Below are 19,589 nucleotides of genomic sequence, written 5' to 3' on the forward strand. Positions count from 1 at the left end.
ACTGTAGGAAAAGCTCTAAAACTTGTGAAAATACAGTTAAAAGTCTAACATGTCCACATTTTCCAAAGCCATCCATTGAGCCAGATTGGAGTCTTTGCTGGCCCAAATCTGGCCCCCGGGCCTTATGTTTGACGCCCCATTACTAAAATTCCAGTTCCTCAAGTGGCCACCTATAGACAATCCCCATAGACATGAATGTTAAAATGCCCAACTTTACAGCAGAAATAAACATGTTTAGAGTCTAGAACAGTGTCAGTCTATAGAGTTCATATCCTCATCAATGCCAACTGCGTGTGGGGTAATTTAAGGATAACTCACCTCTTTAAAGAATATTACAGCTGTAACCTTTGGCATGGCTGCTCTGACAAGTTGGTGTATTTTGTCTGACTACTAAAAGACCAACACGTTCTCCTTAATGCCATGTTATGCACAAAGTGTCCTCTGGTGTTGTTGTCCTGATGCAACTGCTGCAGCATTATTGTCTGCCATGAGAAGTCTTCTCCATTTCTGAGCCCACGGTTGGACCTTAGAGGTGAAGCAGTGAAATAAGCTGCAGGTATAAAATCCTTATATAAGCCTTTGGTTTAGATTTGATTGGGACACGCTTTTATTTTTTCACTTTTACTTACTACTTTGCTACGGCTGGGGAAACCTGCAGTCAGATGAGACTGAAGTAGTCACACAGATGAATGACGAAACATTTCTCCCACTTAAAACACTCCAGATGAACAAAATCTGCTTTTTGAGGTACTACTTTAACTTTGCTCATCTGTTAGCAAGAGCTTTGTTAGGCTTAGCCATTAAAAGGTAAGTGGTTAAGTTTAAGAGAAGACCAGATTCTAGTGTAAAATGCACTGTCATACAACAGTAACACTTTTGAAAGTGTCAAATTGAAACAGCCAAATTTGTCATGTCCTGGGGATGCAAATGGGCTGAAAAGACACTGTGAAGAATCAGTGTTACAGTTTATTGATTGAGTTTTAAGCTTTTGTATTTTTATATTTTTTTCTAGTCAATATTAACATTCCATTAATATGACTGTAAGTAATGCTAGTTAAGTTAGTTAGCTAGCTAGTCTGATAACCTCCCAACTCAACCCGCTCATCCAAATGTGGTGAAAAAAAAAATGCAACCAAATTCCATAGTTCAAAGCTGTAGGAGCACAGGTGGCGATATTTATTATACAATATGTGAAATATAATAAAAGCCCAGCATTTAACAGAACCATTAGCCTATACGGCTATCCAGTTTACTATCACTGTATTGGATCAGTTAAAGTAAAAAGGTCATATGATAATGGTGGGTGATATAATAAAAAGTTTTTAAAACAATGATTTTGAATAATAATGAGCTCAAAGTCAGTACAAAAAATGTTAAGTCTAAAGCTCCAGCAACACTTATCTTTATGTGGAGCAAGTTTTTGTTTTGCATTTGGCCCAAATGAAGCTTATGCAGCCTATTTATTTAATTTAATTTAATTTAATTTTACTTATTCAGTTTTTTAATTACATTTTGCTATGAAAATGTTAAATAACTGATTAATTGAAACAGGGAAATAGTCTGTGAAAATACATTATATAAGGCACAAACAGTTTGTGTTGTTCTAACAGACTTGAACGTTAATAATTGGTGTGTCCACTTTGAGGCTTCGCCACAGTCTGAACCTGAAATCTCTCCAGTTATTTCTTTTAGTTGTCTTCAGGAATATTTCTCCAGTCTTTCTGATGTACATTCGAAGCATTCGTATTTGGATGCTGGTCGACTCTTGTCAGGAACCCCCCCCAAAACAACCAAATTCCATAGCTCAAGGCTTCAAAGCTCCCACACCGCTTCCACGGTGTTGAAGGACGGGCGGCTGAAATGACACAGTCTCCATCATGTTTTATAGAAGGTGGAGACAGTCATACCGCTCTCCTGACCTCCTCTAAACAATGTAATGATTTAAATTAAAAGTTGGATTCCTCACTCCACAAAACCTACTGCCAACGATTTCCAGTCCAGTTCTTATATAATGTGGCATAACTCACTCTTTTCTTGCCACTTCACTTCCTTCAGATTGCTTCCTGACAGCCATGCTTCCAGTGAGCCGCCTATATCCAAAGAAACAGGTTGAAAAGTGCTTAAGGAAGCTGAAGCCCATGTTAAAAAGTCTGCCACCTTTGAACTAAAATACATGATCTTTTTCAGTTTTGATAAAAGGACACTATGGGCTCAAAATGTGGTCATAAATATTTTGTACTTGTAAATCAGTTTCGTATGTGTAAAAAGAATTTGTGTGTGCGTAACAAAGATTTGTGTGTGTAAAAAAAATGTGTGCGTGCGTAAAAAAGATTTGTGTGTGGACTTAGCCAAAAAAACCTGCAAGTTACAAGTACGAATTTTGACCCTATTTTTCTTCCTTTCATCTGATTGGTCAATGTCATGTCAATCACAAATGTAACAATCCAATCAGAGAACAGATGGGTTTGGCTGTCGGAGGGGCGCTTTTTTGAACTGCAGGTCCTTGAAGGGTGATACAGTTTGAAGCTGGAGGATCGCTATATAAATATCCGATAGCAGCTAGGTCCCCTAACTTTCAGTAGCTGTTGAAAGGATAAAGTTGTGGTATATCAGTGGTTAGAAATACCATTATTACTTTAGGATTAGTTTAACACAAAGTCAGGGCTGACCCGGGACCATTGTGTGAGGGGGGGGGGGGGGGGGGGGGGGGGGGGGGGGGGGGGGGGGTGAGTGTAGGTCTGTGCAGTGTGCAGCATAAAAGTCCTTTCACATTGGACGCAGAATGTGTATGGGCAGAAATCTGTGCCATCAGAAACTGAATTTGAATAAGTTAAATTTGAATTTGAATTGCTCAGATTGAATCTGAATTGTAACTTGAATAAATGCTTTTGAAAACTGAATTTGAATTAGTCTAATTTGAAATTGAATTTATGGTTTGAAAATGATCATCACTAAATTGAAATTGAATTTTATATTTTTGAAAACTTACATCCGGTTCCGGTTCAAGCGCAGATTAATAGAACTACGTTTTACTAGCGGACCGAAAGTGTTACTGACGGGAATCTACAGCGTCTTGAGCTGAATTAAGACTTCAGAAGTCATTCGTCATGTCGAATGACCAGCGGATAAACTCTCAGGTTGGTAATAAATGTATTACATGTATAAGAACAAGCGTCATGTTAACAAATGATAGCCGTAAGGTAACTTTTATGCTTATTGTAGCTGCTAGCTAAAAACGCTAATTTAGCGTAGTTTGCCCTGAATTCAGCTTTGACAAACAAATATGATCGACTGTTTCTAGTAGAATTCCAAAGTTGTCATCTTGGACCCTCTCAGAGTACCCCCTCTGTATGCTTGCAGAGACCCCTACAGTAGGGAAACATGCAAAACGGTGTCCAAACCTTTGTATTTTAGCTTTATTTATGTCTTACACAGCATCCCAACTCTTTAGCTAACTTAATAACTTTAGCTAAAGTGAATAGTTAGTCTAATTCATTAGTTTTGATCACAGATTTGAAGGTGTATAATGTGCTAACTGCTAACTAAAAGCAAAGGATCCAGAATTTGTTGCTGGCTGCTGGGCTCTGTGGGTTTTTGCAGCAGCTCTACCTGTACTAGATGCACCTGCTCCTTGTCTTTTCTATCTCTGACTTTATGTCCTCTACAAGAGTTTGTTTTTTTTGCTAGTTCTTCAAATGTTCAATAAAAACATGTATGCTAATTCATAACGAAGAAAGCTTTGTAATGAAGACTGTCATTTCCAAAACACTGCCCGCCCCCACCCCGCGGTCCGCAGCGCTGTTGAAAAGGCTGTGGAAGTCCCTGTATTAAACACGTAGACCTGTGACATAAAAATCACCAAACTCGGACGACCACAGACTGTTTTCCTTCGTGGTGATGAAGGAAAACGCTGGGTTGGCATGTAAAAGGGCATTTATTCCCTTCAAAGACCTGCAGTTCAAAAAAAGCGCCCCTCGACAGCCAAACCCATCTGTTCTCTGATTGGATTGTTACATTTGTGATTGACATGACATTGACCAATCAGATGAAAGGAAGAAAAATGGGGTCAAAATTCGTACTTGTAACTTGCAGGGTTTTTTTTGGCTAAGTCCACACACAAATCTTTTTTACGCACACACAATTTTTTTTACACATACAAATCCTGATTTACAAGTACAAAATATTTATGACCACATTTTGAGCCCATAGGACACAGAAGGTGATTCTGTGCTGCATACGGATCCCACCGTAATGCTGAGGAACCCATCAAACTCATCGTTATAACAATGTTTATCTTCCTCTTTGGCGGTAATAAAGACCATATTTTACTAAATAAACAGAATGCTTCTCCCATCTGTCTATTTATCTATCTAGACAGACAGGTTTTTTCCCCACGTTATTACTTTAGAAATAAAACTGTGGATTCTAATTTTTAAATATACTTGAGCAAATGTAGAATGTAAAAAAAGGAAGGCTGCCTCTCGCTTCCTGTGACACACAGAAACATGTTCTTCCTGTTGGTGAGTGAACAATATCAACAATGTTGAAAAATATGAATACATTGTTATTAAAATTGTTGCCTTTAATATTGATTTTGGGCAACGGTGCTTTTTTGGGGAAGACATTAAGTGAAATGAGCTTTATATTAGACAAAAGTATCGCTGCTGAGAATTTCACCTAACTTGTGCGGTTTTGTCTGTCGGTTGAAAACCATGGTATCAGTTGAGACTGTGGGGGTTCATGGTGTACACGACAGAGCTGATGAGACAGCGTACACAGTTGAAACACTCCCCCTACTGTCAAAACGAGGAAGTAGACTTTCTGATACGTTAACAACACCTTTTCGCTTTGTGGTGGATTGTAAACTCTTCCAACAATCAGCGAGAGTTATTTTATCTCCACCGGAGCTCGTTTTGGTTCCTCGGTGCTTCTCTAACATAGTATCGCAGTAACAGCGACGACAGCTCGCTGCGTGGCGGTTTCCGGTGTCCGTCCGTCTGCTAGAGGATGGCGTCCGGCTTCAACCGCATCCCTACCACCGCTGGTCCTCCGAGTCCAGAAAACACCGACGGTTTTCGACCAGAGGCCGAAGACGGCCGTGAAAAGCAATGCTAAGCACCTCAAGTAAGTTATCGTGAATTCATTTTTTTCTGAATGCGATTTTTTTTCTTTGCAAACGTGCGAGACTCCGCTGCAGGAGGCGGATTTCCTCCCGCAGCTTCGGGGAGGCCTAGTTTGATATGGGTCCTGCATACAGTGAAGGTTCATATCAAATGTTAGACCAGTATAAACGCTATTGTGGCCTGTCATGAAGCGGCATTTTGAAGCCAAAAAATATAGCTTAAAGCCCGTGGTACTTGAGTCGCTTTTGCAATGTTTGACTTACGACACGATATGCAGTTTATGACCAAGAAATATGGGAAGTTAGAGTGGTTTTCTAGTGAAAGAAAACCGGTATTATTTGCTAAGGAAGTCCAGTTGTTTAGTGTCGTTAGCTGTTACTAGTGGTTAGCTGTTAGCTTTCGCAATTGACAAGCTAACGTCGGGTAGCAAGCTACTCCCTGGAACCGAGGGGAAAAAATAATGAAATACGTTGTAAGAAAGCGTTTATTTTCAGGGCCAAGTAGACAAAACCTTGACTCGTAAACCACTTGCATTTAAAACATACTTGTAATTGGAAAAACTCGTCTGTTAATTTCCCGAGTTACGTTTCAGGAATTAGACCGAACCAAATAATTGTGGTTATGGTAATGCTCAAAGCTAGCTTAGCTGAGGGTTTTAGGGTTTTCTGGAGAAGTACATACATGCACTCTACATCTGCATTAGCTAACTAAATGTACGAAGTACTTTGACTTCTGTCTCTAGTATAAGTATGGGACAAGTTTTAGGCCTCAAATTTGGGGTATTTTTCAGTTTTTCCTCACCACAGTCTAAACCTGAAATTCAGGCAGGCTTGTTTTACTTTCTTGTAGCCAATAGTAAGTTTTGTAAATTGTTGTCGATATTGAGTGTTACATACTGTGGTAACTGCATACTTTAATATTTTACACTCCCTTTTGTGTGTTCGCTGGCCAATCATACTTAAATCTATGTTCTTCTATCCAAACAGGTTTTCTCTCCTAGTCTCAGAGGACACGTGTAAACAGAGATACTGCACTGAGCTCTTGTCAGTGAGCTCATTACCATTTTTGAAAACCACATCCACCATTCTCTCAGTTTGGGACTGAAATTCCCCTGTCATCTCCCGAGTGCTGAGCCCTTGCATGCGAAGTGGAAGATGACGGAGGCGTGGCAACAGCAACAGCATGCAGTGGCTCCACCCTCTGTTGTGCACACGCTTCCCCAAGGGACTGACAACCCTCTGGGTTGCGCTGTGTATGGAGTCGTCCTGCAGCCAGACACCTCCCTGCAGCAGCCCCAGCATGGCCAGCAGCATGCTGTTCAAGCTCAGCAGCCTTCGCTGCAGGTAGGGGGCGAGAGAGGGCACAAGTGCGGAGCCTGTGGCCACGACATATCTCACCTGGCCAACCCCCATGAGCACCAGTGTATGGTAACTCAAGACAGATCCTTCCAGTGCACGCAGTGCATGAAGATCTTCAGTCAGGCGACAGACCTTTTAGAGCATCAGTGTGTGCAGGTGGAACAGAAGCCTTTTGTGTGTGGTGTATGTAAGATGGGTTTCTCATTACTCACCTCCTTGGCTCAGCATCACAACTCACATGGCAACGGAAACAATCCAATGAAATGTTCCATCTGTGAGAAAACCTACCGGCCGGGTTCTGGGAACGCAACCCCCACCTCGTCAGCTGCCAACCCTCAGCAGCCCTCCACCGGGGAGACATCCGGTGGAGGCGCAGCAATCAGTGCCTCGTCTCCTCCTGCATTTGAGGCTTCTGCACCAGACAGGCCATATAAGTGCTCCGTGTGCCACAAGTCCTTTCGCCATTTGTCAGAATTGACACGTCACGAAAGAATACACACTGGCGAAAAGCCATACAAATGTGACACGTGCGATAAAAGCTTCAGTCAGTCTTCACACCTGGCACACCACCAGCGTACGCACAGCTCAGAGAGACCATATAAATGTGCTGTATGCGAGAAGAGCTTTAAACACCGCTCCCACCTCGTGCGGCACATGTACGCTCATTCAGGCGAGCACCTTTTCAAGTGCAATTTGTGCGAGATGCACTTTAAGGAGTCATCCGAGCTTCTGCATCATCAATGCCAGCCAGAAGGCGAGAGGCCTTTCCGCTGTGGGTCATGTGGAAAGAGCTTTAAGCGGCCGTCTGACCTGCGACAACACGAACGCACCCACTCTGAGGAGCGACCTTTCCAGTGCGAGGAGTGCCAGATGAGCTTCAAACAGCAGTATGCCCTCGTTCGCCACCGTCGCACTCACAAGAACCCAGCTGACCGCCCTTTCAAGTGCAACCTCTGCGATAAGGGCTTTCTCCAGCCATCCCACCTGCTGTACCACCAGCAGGTTCATGGCATGGAAAGCCTCTTTAAGTGCGCCTCCTGCCAGAAGTCGTTCAGTCAGTCGGGAGAACTTTTGCGGCACAAATGCGGCGGCGAAGTGGAGAAACCCTACAAGTGCGATGTGTGCGGCAAAGGTTACAAAAAGAATTCAACGCTGCAGCGCCACCAGAACTCTCACTGCACAGAGAAGCCGCTAAAGTGCTCGCTATGCGACAAGCGTTTCGTGTCATCCTCAGAGTTTGTCCAGCACCGCTGTGACCCGACTCGAGAGAAGCCGCTCAAATGCCCCGACTGTGAAAAGCGCTTCAGGTATTCGTCCGAGTTGCAACGCCATCGCCGCGTTCACACGGGGGAGAAGCCCTTCAAATGCGCAAGCTGCGACAAGAGCTTCAAGCAGCGTGAGCACCTGGCCAAGCACCAGAGCGTGCACTCGCGTGAGACGCAGTTTAAGTGCGTGTGGTGTGGCGAGCGTTTTGTTGACCTCACAGCCCTGCAGGAGCACACGGTCCAGCACACCGCAGAGGGCGAGAGTTTTCCTGAAGCTCCCTGCATCCCGTGAGCTGAGCTGCTGCCAAGCCCTGGGCAGGAAATGTGCCAGCCTCCACTTACTCATTTGTATTTTAGAACATGCCCCCATTAACTATGAGTTTTAGCATCAGTAATGTTAAGACTTGATTCATCCTCTGAGTAAAAGGTAAATCGCCAGAGGGGGTTAGGCTCCCTCTTCTCCTTTCCTTTTCTTTTTTTTAATGCAAGAGAAAGATGTATAATGTCAAACGTGGAAAGATCTTGATTTTGTTTAATACTGTGTGGAACCTTATCCTGTGGTTGCATGTGGTCGTCTGTTTTGTACCCGTTTGATTCTGTTAAGAAAGATGGCAGGAACGTCCCGATAGTTGTTTCCAGTACATGTGTAGGCTCCTCTGCAATCCGTGTGCCTTCATTTTCTGTTGTTTGTTTTTTCTGTTTTCTTTTTGTTTATTTTTTTTTAAATCAATCAATCATTTTGTGGTGTTTAATTTTATGTCCAGTATAGCGCAAAGAAAAGTCCTCCCTTCCAGCAGTTGGCTTGAGCTGCAGTATCTTTTCACATGCTAGGTCTTAGGTAGTATCATCTGTTTGTGCATGAATATTTATCACACTTTAATATCACTGTTGTATTATAGGTTTGATTTATTTAGAAAAACACCCAAGAAGAAGGAAAAAAATACAAGTGGATTGTGAAAATGTATAGCCAGTGTCCTATGAAATGTGTGTTGTTGCATCTTTGTATTAAAACAGATGACATGTAGGTAACTAACCTATACCTATTATGTCATACGAACACTTGACATGTGCAATAGAACATGCACAATGTAATATTTATGACTACTGATTAATGGCATAGTCTACTCTGTTATATTATAGATTGTGTGTATACGCTATGTAAACATTGAGAACTGTATAGTGCTTACGTTACCTGCTTTTCTATTTACTATGAATGAGCTTGCTGTATTTTGCAAGCACCTTAGTTCCATTTCCAGAAGGATGTTTAACCCAACAGGACTTCAAAGCATTATGTTGCTCACTTGCCACAAATTAGCTGCATTAGTTACTGTATGATAGATCTAACAAAAGTATTATTATTTTTATTGTTATTATTATTATTATTATTATTATTTTTCAAGAATTGGCCTTGTAATGTTTTCATGGGATTGTAGCCTCCCCTTGGTCCAGATCAGATGTTCAGCAGATTAATATGACTAGCCTCAAAGTTGCCACTTATGTGTTGGTTTGTACCAGGGATAAAGTTTAAAAAAAAAGTGTGTGTACCTTTAGTTTACTGTGTGGATTTCTATATTCTGTACAATCTTTGCAGTATATTTAAAAGAAGGATTTGGGGGTTTAAAAGATCACAAACTGGGATTAGCAATGGGAAAGTGAGATGGATGGATTGTGTGCCATGGTTAAAAGATCCTGGTGAGTCTGCTTCACGCTGCAGTATGGGGTTAGCAATTGTAATGGAGCACTGATTTACACATATGGATATCAAATATAGGCTCCTGTTCATACTGTATACAGACAATTAAAATAAACCACCCTTATGACAGTTAAAGTGTACAGTGTTTTCATCAGCTGTATTATCAGGAGAATGAATGAATGGATGATGATGATGAAGGTTAAAGAGGATCAGGGATGGTGTGACCTTTCAAGCCAACCATACATAAGGCAGGTTAACGTACATTCTACTTATAATCAGAATTAATTGAATAAATACGGCAGCGTTTGGCGTTTGAAAGGAGGTTGAGTGCTCAGAGTAGAAAAGCGCTATAAGAACCAGTCCATTTACCATAAAACTGAATCATAATATTCCAGCTCCAATGTAAACTGAATTTGCTTTGTACTGTCAAGTTTGCGTTGATGGGTGTACGTGGACATCGAGGTGAGTTTTTAGGGACAAAGGTGCAACTGTTACTAATTTATAATTGACCTGCTATTAAGACAGGGAAGCCTTTACAGTAGCTCACTGAAAAGAGATATATCCCATTACATTCCTCAGATTAAATATTAAAAAATAAAATTGACATGATATTCTGTCATTTTGTTTTTTATTGTTTATTTGCTGTTTATGCGTCTTGGCAGTCTTGTTCTTCCTCGTGTACTAACATAAATGTCCTGAAGTTGAATATGTTTAGAGTACATAAGCCAAATGCCAGTTTGTCTGTCAGTAGGGAAAGAATAACTGGGTATAAAGAAATACACGGAGAACTCCATTTATTTTTTTTAACCACTGAACAAATTGGGATATGAGGGTTTACATAAAATAGCTAATATTTACTAAACTTAGTTGAGCAGCGCATTCTTTTTAGGTATTGTAGGAATTGTAATTGTAGCTGTTTTTAATGTAATTTGGAAAATTCTGCAGTACAATCAACAGTAAATCCCTACTAGTTATTTATTATTATTATTATTATTATTATTATTATAAATTTGATTAGATCAACTTGTACTTGTAATCTGGTAACTGAAAATCATTTCACTTGTAGTTTGGATAAATTTACAAGATGGTGGTTTGAACTTGATGTGTAGTTTGGGGACAGTGGCTCTGACAAAAAGCAATTCAGCAGCATTACTGAAGATTGTAGTTGGGAGTTATGGAGAGAGATGTTAGGGAGACATGGGGGTTGAGCAGTTTGGAGACACTGAGGCGAAGCTGCGATGGTTTGGAAATGAGGGATAGTGACTTTATTGGACAATTGAACATGGAGATGCCAGGCAGGAGAAGAAGTAAACGAAAAAGCAGATACTCTGCTGTCACACCATCCGCTGCTTTATTTTAGATGCATATATTATATTAACATGTATTTGTAAAATAACGTTTAGTAAAGACTGACAAAATAGTTGATGTTGATTGCAAGTAGAAGGTAAAATTGCAGCAGATTTGTGCTGCAGTACTTGCCTATCCTGCTACTAAAAACAAACATAAATAAATGCAGATAAATGTTAAGCAGCTTTCAAAAGTTACTAACGGAAAATAATACGTGGGAAAATATTTTGTAATAATTACTCGTTTAAACGGGGTCTTATTTTTCACATCTAAATTATGTCGTTTAAGGCTTGCTTTACTTCCGGGTGACGTTGACTGTCTAAGGGAAGATCATCCTATTTCTGCTAACGAACCGCTGCTAGATGTACCCCCATCATCACCACCACCCCTCCAGTGAAATAACTATCACATCATTGACAGTGTGACTATCACACCCATTTCAATAACTTCAGACGTGCAGCAGCGGCTTCGGTCCACGAAGAGCGACGTATAACCGGAGCCAGCGAGCTAACTCTGATGTTGGGCGGACTTCCTCCGAGCTCGGATATTTCTACGACGAGGTTAGCAGGCTAACTTTAGCCCCGTTATTGATTTCTCGTCACAGAAATGTCACACTGACACACAGCCTGTGGCGTGTATGTGTCCCTTATGCATAAAGACAGAACAATCATCATCCATGGTCTTTGTCTTGCTCCATTATTGTTGACGTTTTAAGATTTTATGCTAAGGAAGCTAGCTAGGTAAACGTTGCTAGTTCGCGTTAGGCGTATGTTTCAGATATGCTACGGTAGTTTAGTGGTGACCAGCTGGACTGGATGCTACAGTTTCTGTTATACAGTGCAAATGTGGTTGGTGAAAAATCCACAGGGTTTGTCTTTAAGGGGAAGGTGTTTATGGCGCTGGTTCAAAACAGGCAGAGATGGATTATTAAAAACAGGCCTTTTGGGCATGAGCCCAAGGGATGCGAGGGTCCCCAGCACTGCACCTGCAAAATCGCAAATAGCTGTAGATTTAAAGGGGGAACGCGGGAGACCTGTACCCCCCAGTAAGTAAAATATCTGTATCTACAAAAATCTCCTGAAATCGTCTGATGTTCAATCATTTCTGAGGCAGGACCCTCATTTCCCCGTCTTAAATTGTGTTTCTCCCAATACTCAATCGAAACCTTTGCCCACCGCAGAGAGAGCAGCTACACAAACACAAAAAGTGCGAACATGGTGAAAAGGAAAGAAACACCCAAAAACACTGACAGGCTGGGAGGCATGTTTCTCATTCTTGAAATTCTTAAGACCAGTTCTTGTTGCTGTTCTTAGTGAAGAGAAGCAAAATGTTAACAACCACAAAGAAATTAACCAAAACTACTACAGATTTAAATAAATAAAAAAATAAAAAAAGATGTAAAAGTGACCCCCAAAACCACAAATGGATACACAGTGATAATACAAAAGGGCACAAAATGACCAGTAGTCAGAAAATGACTATAAACTGCTCTTACTCCTGAGAGGTGCTGACGGGAATATCTTTTCTCACACACACACACACACTGCAGCACTGAACATTTGTATGTATCACACAATGTACTTGCATGTGAAATTAGAGCAGGTCACAGTCTGGTGAAGTCCTTCCTCCTGCGTGTTTTACTCAGGCAGCACTTTTCCCTAAAGCAAATATGGCTTTTCCAGTTCTTTACAGTGCACCTGCATTGCGCTGTCCTGTCATGTGTTACATGTGAGAAAAGGCAACTGCACACAATTATCTGACCTGATTGAACCTGAATTGTACAGACTTTTTCTGAAAATCACTTTCAATAGCACGTTGATAAGCCTTTAATAGGGTTCCACTGTTAATCAGCTTTAATTTCAATCACAATTTTGGCCTCCCAGCATTAAATTAACTTGATTAACCGATATTGAAAATGCATACTTCACCAATATAATGCAAAGCAAAAGATAATCATGTGGTTCTTAAATTAATGCCAAAGATATAGTGAAGTCAACAGTGCTTTCAGATTTTATTTGGCCAAAGACGTGTCCAATAAACACCAGGTAACAAAGATTTATTGCCTAAAGATATGTGAAAGTCTTGTGCAGGTTTTGTTACTGCGCAAAACATGGGGAACTGTAGAAGGAACTCAAAGCTGTTGAGTAATTTTCTGCAAGTTTTATTCACATCAGGCAGGTACAGTGAAGGGAGTGAAAATCTTTCACCTTTGCTTGAAACAGGTGAATAAACACCTTATATGTCTGTAAAGAAATTATCACGAATGCAGCAGAATATAAAATTGGAAGCCTTTGTGATAAACTTTTTTTTTTGTCACATACACATATATTCTTTTAAGATATTCACGTGATGGAGGATGAATTTTATTTTGAAGTAACGATTTGTATATTAGTTGGAATGTAGCGTGACATGGATGTGGAAGCATTTGCATGTTAAAATTCTTATGTTTATATTTTGGCCATAATCATGGAGCTGTAGTCTCTGCTTTAATCTAGTCCAGGTGATTTTCTTCCTTTGTGGATGACTGAAACTGCCAAAATTTAAAAAAGAAACCACTCGTTTATTTTTATATCAAACTTTATAAAAAAGAAGGGAGGGGGTGCACATAAGACATCTAAAATTGGTAAATGCAAAGATCAAATAATATGTGAATGAAATAGGAGCTTTGGTGAATAGCGAGATGAATTCAAGTATATTTACAAAGTGAAATGAAGAAGCATAAAAACTGCTCAGCTACCACAGTTTCTTCAAAAACACTTAGCATGTGATTTTTCTTGTGTATACTGTGTCTGGATTGTTGTGGTACAGCATCCAGCAGTAGTCGGCCATCATGCTACAATTCCTGAAACCTTGGTAGTGACGCTCTATTAACTGAATATCCTGATGAAAACCCTCTCCCTGTTCATCGCTCACCATGCCAACATTTTCTGGAAAGAACTCAAATTGTGAGTGCAGGATGTGTATTTTCAATGACATGCGACAGCCCAGCTTCTGGTAGGAATCGAGCAGATGCTGAACTTCTTCCTTGTATCCAGGAGACTTGTGGATGTCCAGAAAGCTTTTGCAGAGCCACTTGAACACCACCCAAGCTTCAAACTCAACTGTTGAGAGAGTTTGTTTGTACCTTTCATCCTGCAAAGCAGACTTGCTTTCTTCTTCTGGTGACCTCCTGGGAAGTCCTCATCATGCCGCAGGCAGTTAAGAAAGTTGTGAATAAAGTTCCTGCATTAGTCGGCGCCGCTCTTACATACTCCAAACCCCGGCTAGCGACTTTCTGGCACTACGCCCGAGTGGAGCTGGTCCCACCGAGCCCAGCTGAGATCCCCAAAGCCATAGAAGCTGATGGGGTGGCTGTAGCTCAGGTGGTAGAGCAGGTCATATACTGATCGGAAGTAGAGGTGGGAATCACCATACATCCCACGATACGATATTATTGCAATTTTTTAAAATATTTTGTGATATTCAGATTCTGTACATAAAGGTAAACTTTATCAATATTCATATCTAATATCAAAGTCTCACACTCAGTCTTTCTCTCATTTCAGTCAGTTTTATTGTTGACAAACTGAACGGTTTGTATTACAGTCTAGTCCAACTTAACTGAATGCAACCATCTGGTACAATTATAGCTATTCTGAACTATGCAATTTATGAAAACTATGCAGCCCATTCAGCAACTGAAGAATTTGAAAGTAAATTAAAACAAAATATAATTTTACATTAAATAAAAAAGTTTTAAACTTAATTAAAATAAAACATGTCTTAAATTAAAATAAGTAAACTGTCATGTTTATTGCTGCCAAAAAAAAGTTAAACACATTTGGACAGTGAAGGAATGTCAGGATTCTTGCTCAGAAAAAGGAGCTGATCAACATGCTCTGAAGTCAGAGTCCACAAAAACTTTTTTTGTAACAAAATATCGATTTCTGCTGTCCCTGTATCGATACATTATTAGCAAACAAAATATCACGATACTACACAGTATCGATTTTTTCCCCCACCCCTAATCGGAAGGTTGGTGGTAGGGGTGGGCGATAGAAACGATATAAATTTGGCCAACAATAGAGATTTTGACTGTACCGCTCTATCGCGATAGCGCATGTTGATGATGTCATCAAGCTGCGCCTGTTTTGGTCGAAAGCATCGCAGTGGCTACAACCATTATCATCTGCAAATTATCCGGGCAACAGTCATAGCAAAGAGATGAAGCACTTTTGAAATATGGGGAAAGCCAAAAACTGCGCTTCCTCCACTTCCGTAACATTGATTCATTAATGTTGAATTCTCTCGCAGCTGCTATTCCCATGTTGTTGCAGTATATTAATAACTAACCTTGTATAGAGATTGAAAATGTGACGTCATTCAGGGGTAAAACCGCAAAGAATTCTGGGAACTCGTGGCAAGAGGTACTAGCGCACGCAGGCTTTCAATTGAAATCAGTTACACAGCGATAAAAAGAAACACAAAAATGTCAAGAAGCTGTTGTATTATTAACTGCAATAGCCGGTCGCATGACAGCCACGGGAAGCCGACGGGTAAAGAGATCGGTTGTTATCGGATTACGTCGTTGAAGAGAAATTGTTCGAGCCATGTTTCCGAAGTAACAAAGAGGCGACGGATGGCCTGGATTGCAGCCATTCAAAGACCAAATATAACGTCCCAGAACACTCCAGCTCACAGGTTAGTCTGCTCCAAGCATTTCCACAAAGGTCAGTGTTTTGTAGTAGTTAATGCGTCATTTTTCATAACATAATTGGTGATATAGGTTACAAGCAAGTCTGGCGCTGAACAGAAATTGTCGCGCTATGCTCCTTTGTTTATTGTGCATAAATAGTGAATTGTCCTGACACAATATTGCGTTTCGCTTCTGTTATTATGGTACATTGACAAAAACATATACTTTTATTCACAGGATAAAACAGTTTTTTGTATCACTAATTGCCCAGTACGATTACAGCATACAGTATTATTGTCAGTGCTACATTTCTGTAACGCTACCAGAAATTATTTCCACTGCTAATTAATTACCGTTGAGCTCAAAGGTCCTATTAATAAATGGTTAACGAATGTGTATTTATGAAGACGATTTGTGAGACTGGTAAACTTACCTTTGTTGTTACGATGGTCTTTCGTTCTACACGGTGCATTTCAAGGTCCTGTACCCATCTGTCGGTAAACTGTACCTGGGCTTGTCGCAGTGAACTGAAGTTACTAAACTTCACGAGTGTATGCACTCACTCCAAGAACCGTATAATTATAAATATGAGCGTGGTGAAAGTTGGGCAGCACGCTAACGTCTTTTGTCCACTCTGTGTGCTCGTAAGGGTCTAACCCTTTCACTCCTCTGATTTTGTCCTCGTATATTTTCTTTGACTTTTCATCAAGTCTGTCTTTGTACGGACCGGCATTGTTCTCCTTCGTTTTGTACATTCCTTTTTTGTGGGGCAAAGAAAAACCAAGAAGGTATTGGAGCCAGAGAATGAACGTTTTGCGGTGCTGAGTTCCCGGCATGCAATGCGCGAAAGTCACGTGGTCTGTCAATCTCTATAGTGGATGAATAATCTCAGTTGTTCTCCTGACTGAAGTTTGGCCCGTTGCAAACATGCATCCTGCTATGCGATTGCATTTGTCCCTAACCACCAGAATCCCTCACGTTAACTTTTATCGAGTGGAAAAAAAAAGTTGGCGTTCATCCTCCAGCTTCACTGTGCTAATGTTATGCTAACATAGCTGTGTCGCTAGCAATCACGTAGCACAACATTATAGCTGTGTCCCAAAACGTTGGCTGCATCCTTCGGAGGACCCGGCCTTCGCGGTCTACGTGGGCCGGGTCCACAAAGGTTTAAGCAAATCCTTCTGCTTAAACCTCGAAGCAAGAAGTTCTGCTTTGTCTTTCGACAGGTTTAGAGCACAAACAAGATCGTTCAGCTCTTCTTGTGTAAAAGTCTCTGAATCTTCATTGGCCATGTAATCACGATCTGATGACTCTGGATTGTAACCAGATGCAGCTTGACCGTGTTCCTGGTCACCTTCTACAGAAGCTAATCCATCATATGCCAGTACAGGAACAGGCAGTAAGTCATCATGAGGAACAGGCCTTATTGCAGATTCCAGACTGGGATATACAATTTTTTGAGAATCCTGTTGTATTCACGCGGAAAAGATAGGAATCGCTGAGATGATCTCACTGTTCCAGCCACACCATTGGGATTGCAAGTGGCATTTCGCAGATTTAGGCTGTCACGCAGTCCATTGGAACAACTGTTGCAGATGACATGTGGAGCCCAAGATTTGTCCTGGTCACCCAGTGGATAAGGTACAACTTGTACATCATCTTAAGGTCTGTGGTAATTGGGCGACGTCGTGAATGAACTGCACGTAACAGAAACTGTCTGGATGATTGATACAATTTCTAGGCATGGTAACAACTGAAATCAATCACAGTTAATTCAGTCTGTAACATAAAACACAGGGAACTGTCATTAAATCTGGCAATACGCTTATGGTTAATTATTCCAACTATCATGCAATATGTAACTAGCTTCATCACAGAAGCTACGCGCTTAAAAAAAAAAAACTAAACACAGATTTGAAATCGGCATGAAAAACCCACATAAACTTATCTCTGATGACTTTGACCTGTTGACCTGTATTATTGTGTCCTTAATGTTATGCAGCTATCTGCCACCACATGGAAATGTTCATACATTTCCAAAGAGTCTGAGCTTTACTTTGAAGAAAGACATTGACCCATAGTTATGCTCCTCTCCTGTCTCCCTGCAGCTGGCGGCTCTTCATCCCATCCTACTGAACACCTTGCTCAGGGGCTTCACTCAGTCAGTCATTGTAGCTCTGTCAGTCTGCACGGCGACTGTGTCAGACCAGCCTGACAGCTTTCATCAGAGGCCACGAGCAGCCAAAGCCAATGGTAAGCACGGCTCGGGGACCTTAGAGCCGCATATTCTGGAGAGTCGGTGCGCTGCCTTCCAGTATCGAGCCAGCAAGTATTTAGAAGGAGGTGAAGGTCCTCGACTCGGATCCTCAAAGCTAGCAATGCCTGGCCCCACACCGACCCTCAGCAAAGCTCGGGTTTACACCGATGTTAATACACAGAAGAACAGAGAGTACTGGGACTATGATGCTCATGTGCCAAACTGGAGGTATATATATACACATGTTTTCTTCGTGAGAGCATGATTTTTTAATGAATTTTTAATCACTGCCAAAGTGTTTTTGCTTTTTTGCGTTTTTGCTTTTCTCAGTAATCAAGACAACTATCAGCTGGTGCGTAAACTGGGCAGAGGGAAGTACAGTGAAGTGTTTGAGGCCATAAATGTGACCAATAATGAGAAAGTGGTGGTGAAAATCCTCAAGGTAAGCACTAGACTGACTTTTTTGCTAGGGCTGTGTGTGTGTGTGTGTGTGTGTGTGTGTCTGTTTTTTACCTTTTATACCTACAATCTCTAATTTGTATTGTGGTAACATGAGTCTTCTCGCTTTGGCAGTTATCCATTTCTGAAAACCTCATCAAATCCAGAAACATTTTTAAAATGTCTTCTGTTAAATCTTTTCTTGGCACTTGCTGACTTTTCTTTGTCAGATTACTTTCTTTAATCCTGTCAAACCTTACATTGTACTCTGGCATCATCTATTGGTCAAATGGTTTATGAACAGCCTGTGGCATCAATTTACTTCTGGATCCCATCAGTCTGGAGAGAATGCCTCCCCCTCAGAAAACCAGCTGGATGAATGTGTTTCTCTCTGGTTCCCACTGATCAGTTCCATTACTTAGTGGGGATGGTCGGTTGTAGTCCTGTTTCCCTGTATGACTTGCAGCAGGATGAAGGTGGTCTCTGGGACTACTGGGATCTGGCATCTCCCTGGGAGCTGCAGTTGCTGTTTTGGGGTGTCTGGGTCTCTGCCTCAGTTGGTAGCGGTGGGGACTGGGGTGGGTGCTGCCTAGCAATCTTAGGGTGTGGGGCCTGGGGTCCTTGTGGTGGTGGGTCCTGATCCCAGGCCGGATGGCTGCCCAGGTGCCCGGGGTTGCCTGGTGTCCGGCTGGGTACCTTCTTGCACAGGGTTGGTCTGCACCCCGTTGACTGCCTTGTAGTGTAGTGTGTGTTAGCGCACGTTGGGATGTCCGGTCTGCACCATGGGGCTCGTGGGTAACTGCAAGCCCATTGGGTGGGGTAGGGTGTCCAGGTGAGGGGAGCAACCGTTGCTGGGTGCAGCTTGTCCAAGACCCAGATGAGTGTGCCATGTCCCTTTTGCTGTGTGTCTGTTGTAATTGAGTGGTCTCTTTGGGCTCATCTGCACACCCCTGTGGTGGGGCGTGGGAAATGGGGTGCACACTGAGCTACTTGTTTGCTGCTTCTCTCCTTCTGGGCTAGTGCTCTAGTCCTCCTGGTCTTACATATCCCAGCACTCCCTCATACGGCACATTGTTCATACAGTGTCACAGTGAGTAGAGCAGTCATATGGGTGTATTTGCTGAGCCTGGTCATGGAGGAAGGGGTTCACCTCCCCTACCACTCCCCATTGGACGTTGCTGTTGCTATGGGATCCTGAACTCAGCTCACACCGGGGTGGCAGGCCTCTAGTGGGATTGGCTGCCCATCGCCTCTGGTCCTGGACTCCCAACCCTGCTGGGGGGTAGTATTGCTTCTCACCCTCTTTTCAAGTGTATTTTGTGACACATACACACTCACAAACTTTCACGCTCTTATTCTCACACACACACACACACACACACACACACACACACACACACACACACACACACACACACACACACACACACACA

General features: G+C 41.8%; 2 protein-coding genes across 2 annotated transcripts in view; both read left to right on the plus strand.

Annotated features, from left to right (window-relative positions):
• The first annotated feature begins 4,529 nt into the window (after positions 1–4,529).
• LOC106632277 (zinc finger protein 319) lies at positions 4,530–10,027 on the plus strand. Its single transcript, XM_005943490.3, has 2 exons — positions 4,530–5,124; positions 6,110–10,027. The coding sequence occupies exon 2, from the start codon at positions 6,278–6,280 to the stop codon at positions 8,036–8,038; it is 1,761 nt and encodes a 586-aa protein (XP_005943552.1). The 5' UTR covers positions 4,530–5,124; positions 6,110–6,277; the 3' UTR covers positions 8,039–10,027.
• Positions 10,028–11,029: 1,002 nt separating this feature from the next.
• The window catches only part of LOC102309580 (casein kinase II subunit alpha'-like), a 16,347-nt gene continuing 7,787 nt past the window's right edge, over positions 11,030–19,589 (plus strand). The window contains exons 1-3 of the mRNA XM_005943493.2: positions 11,030–11,346; positions 17,570–17,946; positions 18,049–18,160. Of these exons, the coding sequence (XP_005943555.1) occupies positions 17,840–17,946; positions 18,049–18,160 (219 nt within the window). The 5' untranslated portion in view covers positions 11,030–11,346; positions 17,570–17,839. The remainder of the gene's footprint in view (positions 11,347–17,569; positions 17,947–18,048; positions 18,161–19,589) is intronic.

Source organism: Haplochromis burtoni, unplaced genomic scaffold, assembly GCF_018398535.1.
Source record: "Haplochromis burtoni strain Fernald_Lab_line unplaced genomic scaffold, NCSU_Asbu1 Contig_365, whole genome shotgun sequence".
In the NCBI taxonomy this organism is placed as follows: domain Eukaryota; kingdom Metazoa; phylum Chordata; class Actinopteri; order Cichliformes; family Cichlidae; genus Haplochromis; species Haplochromis burtoni.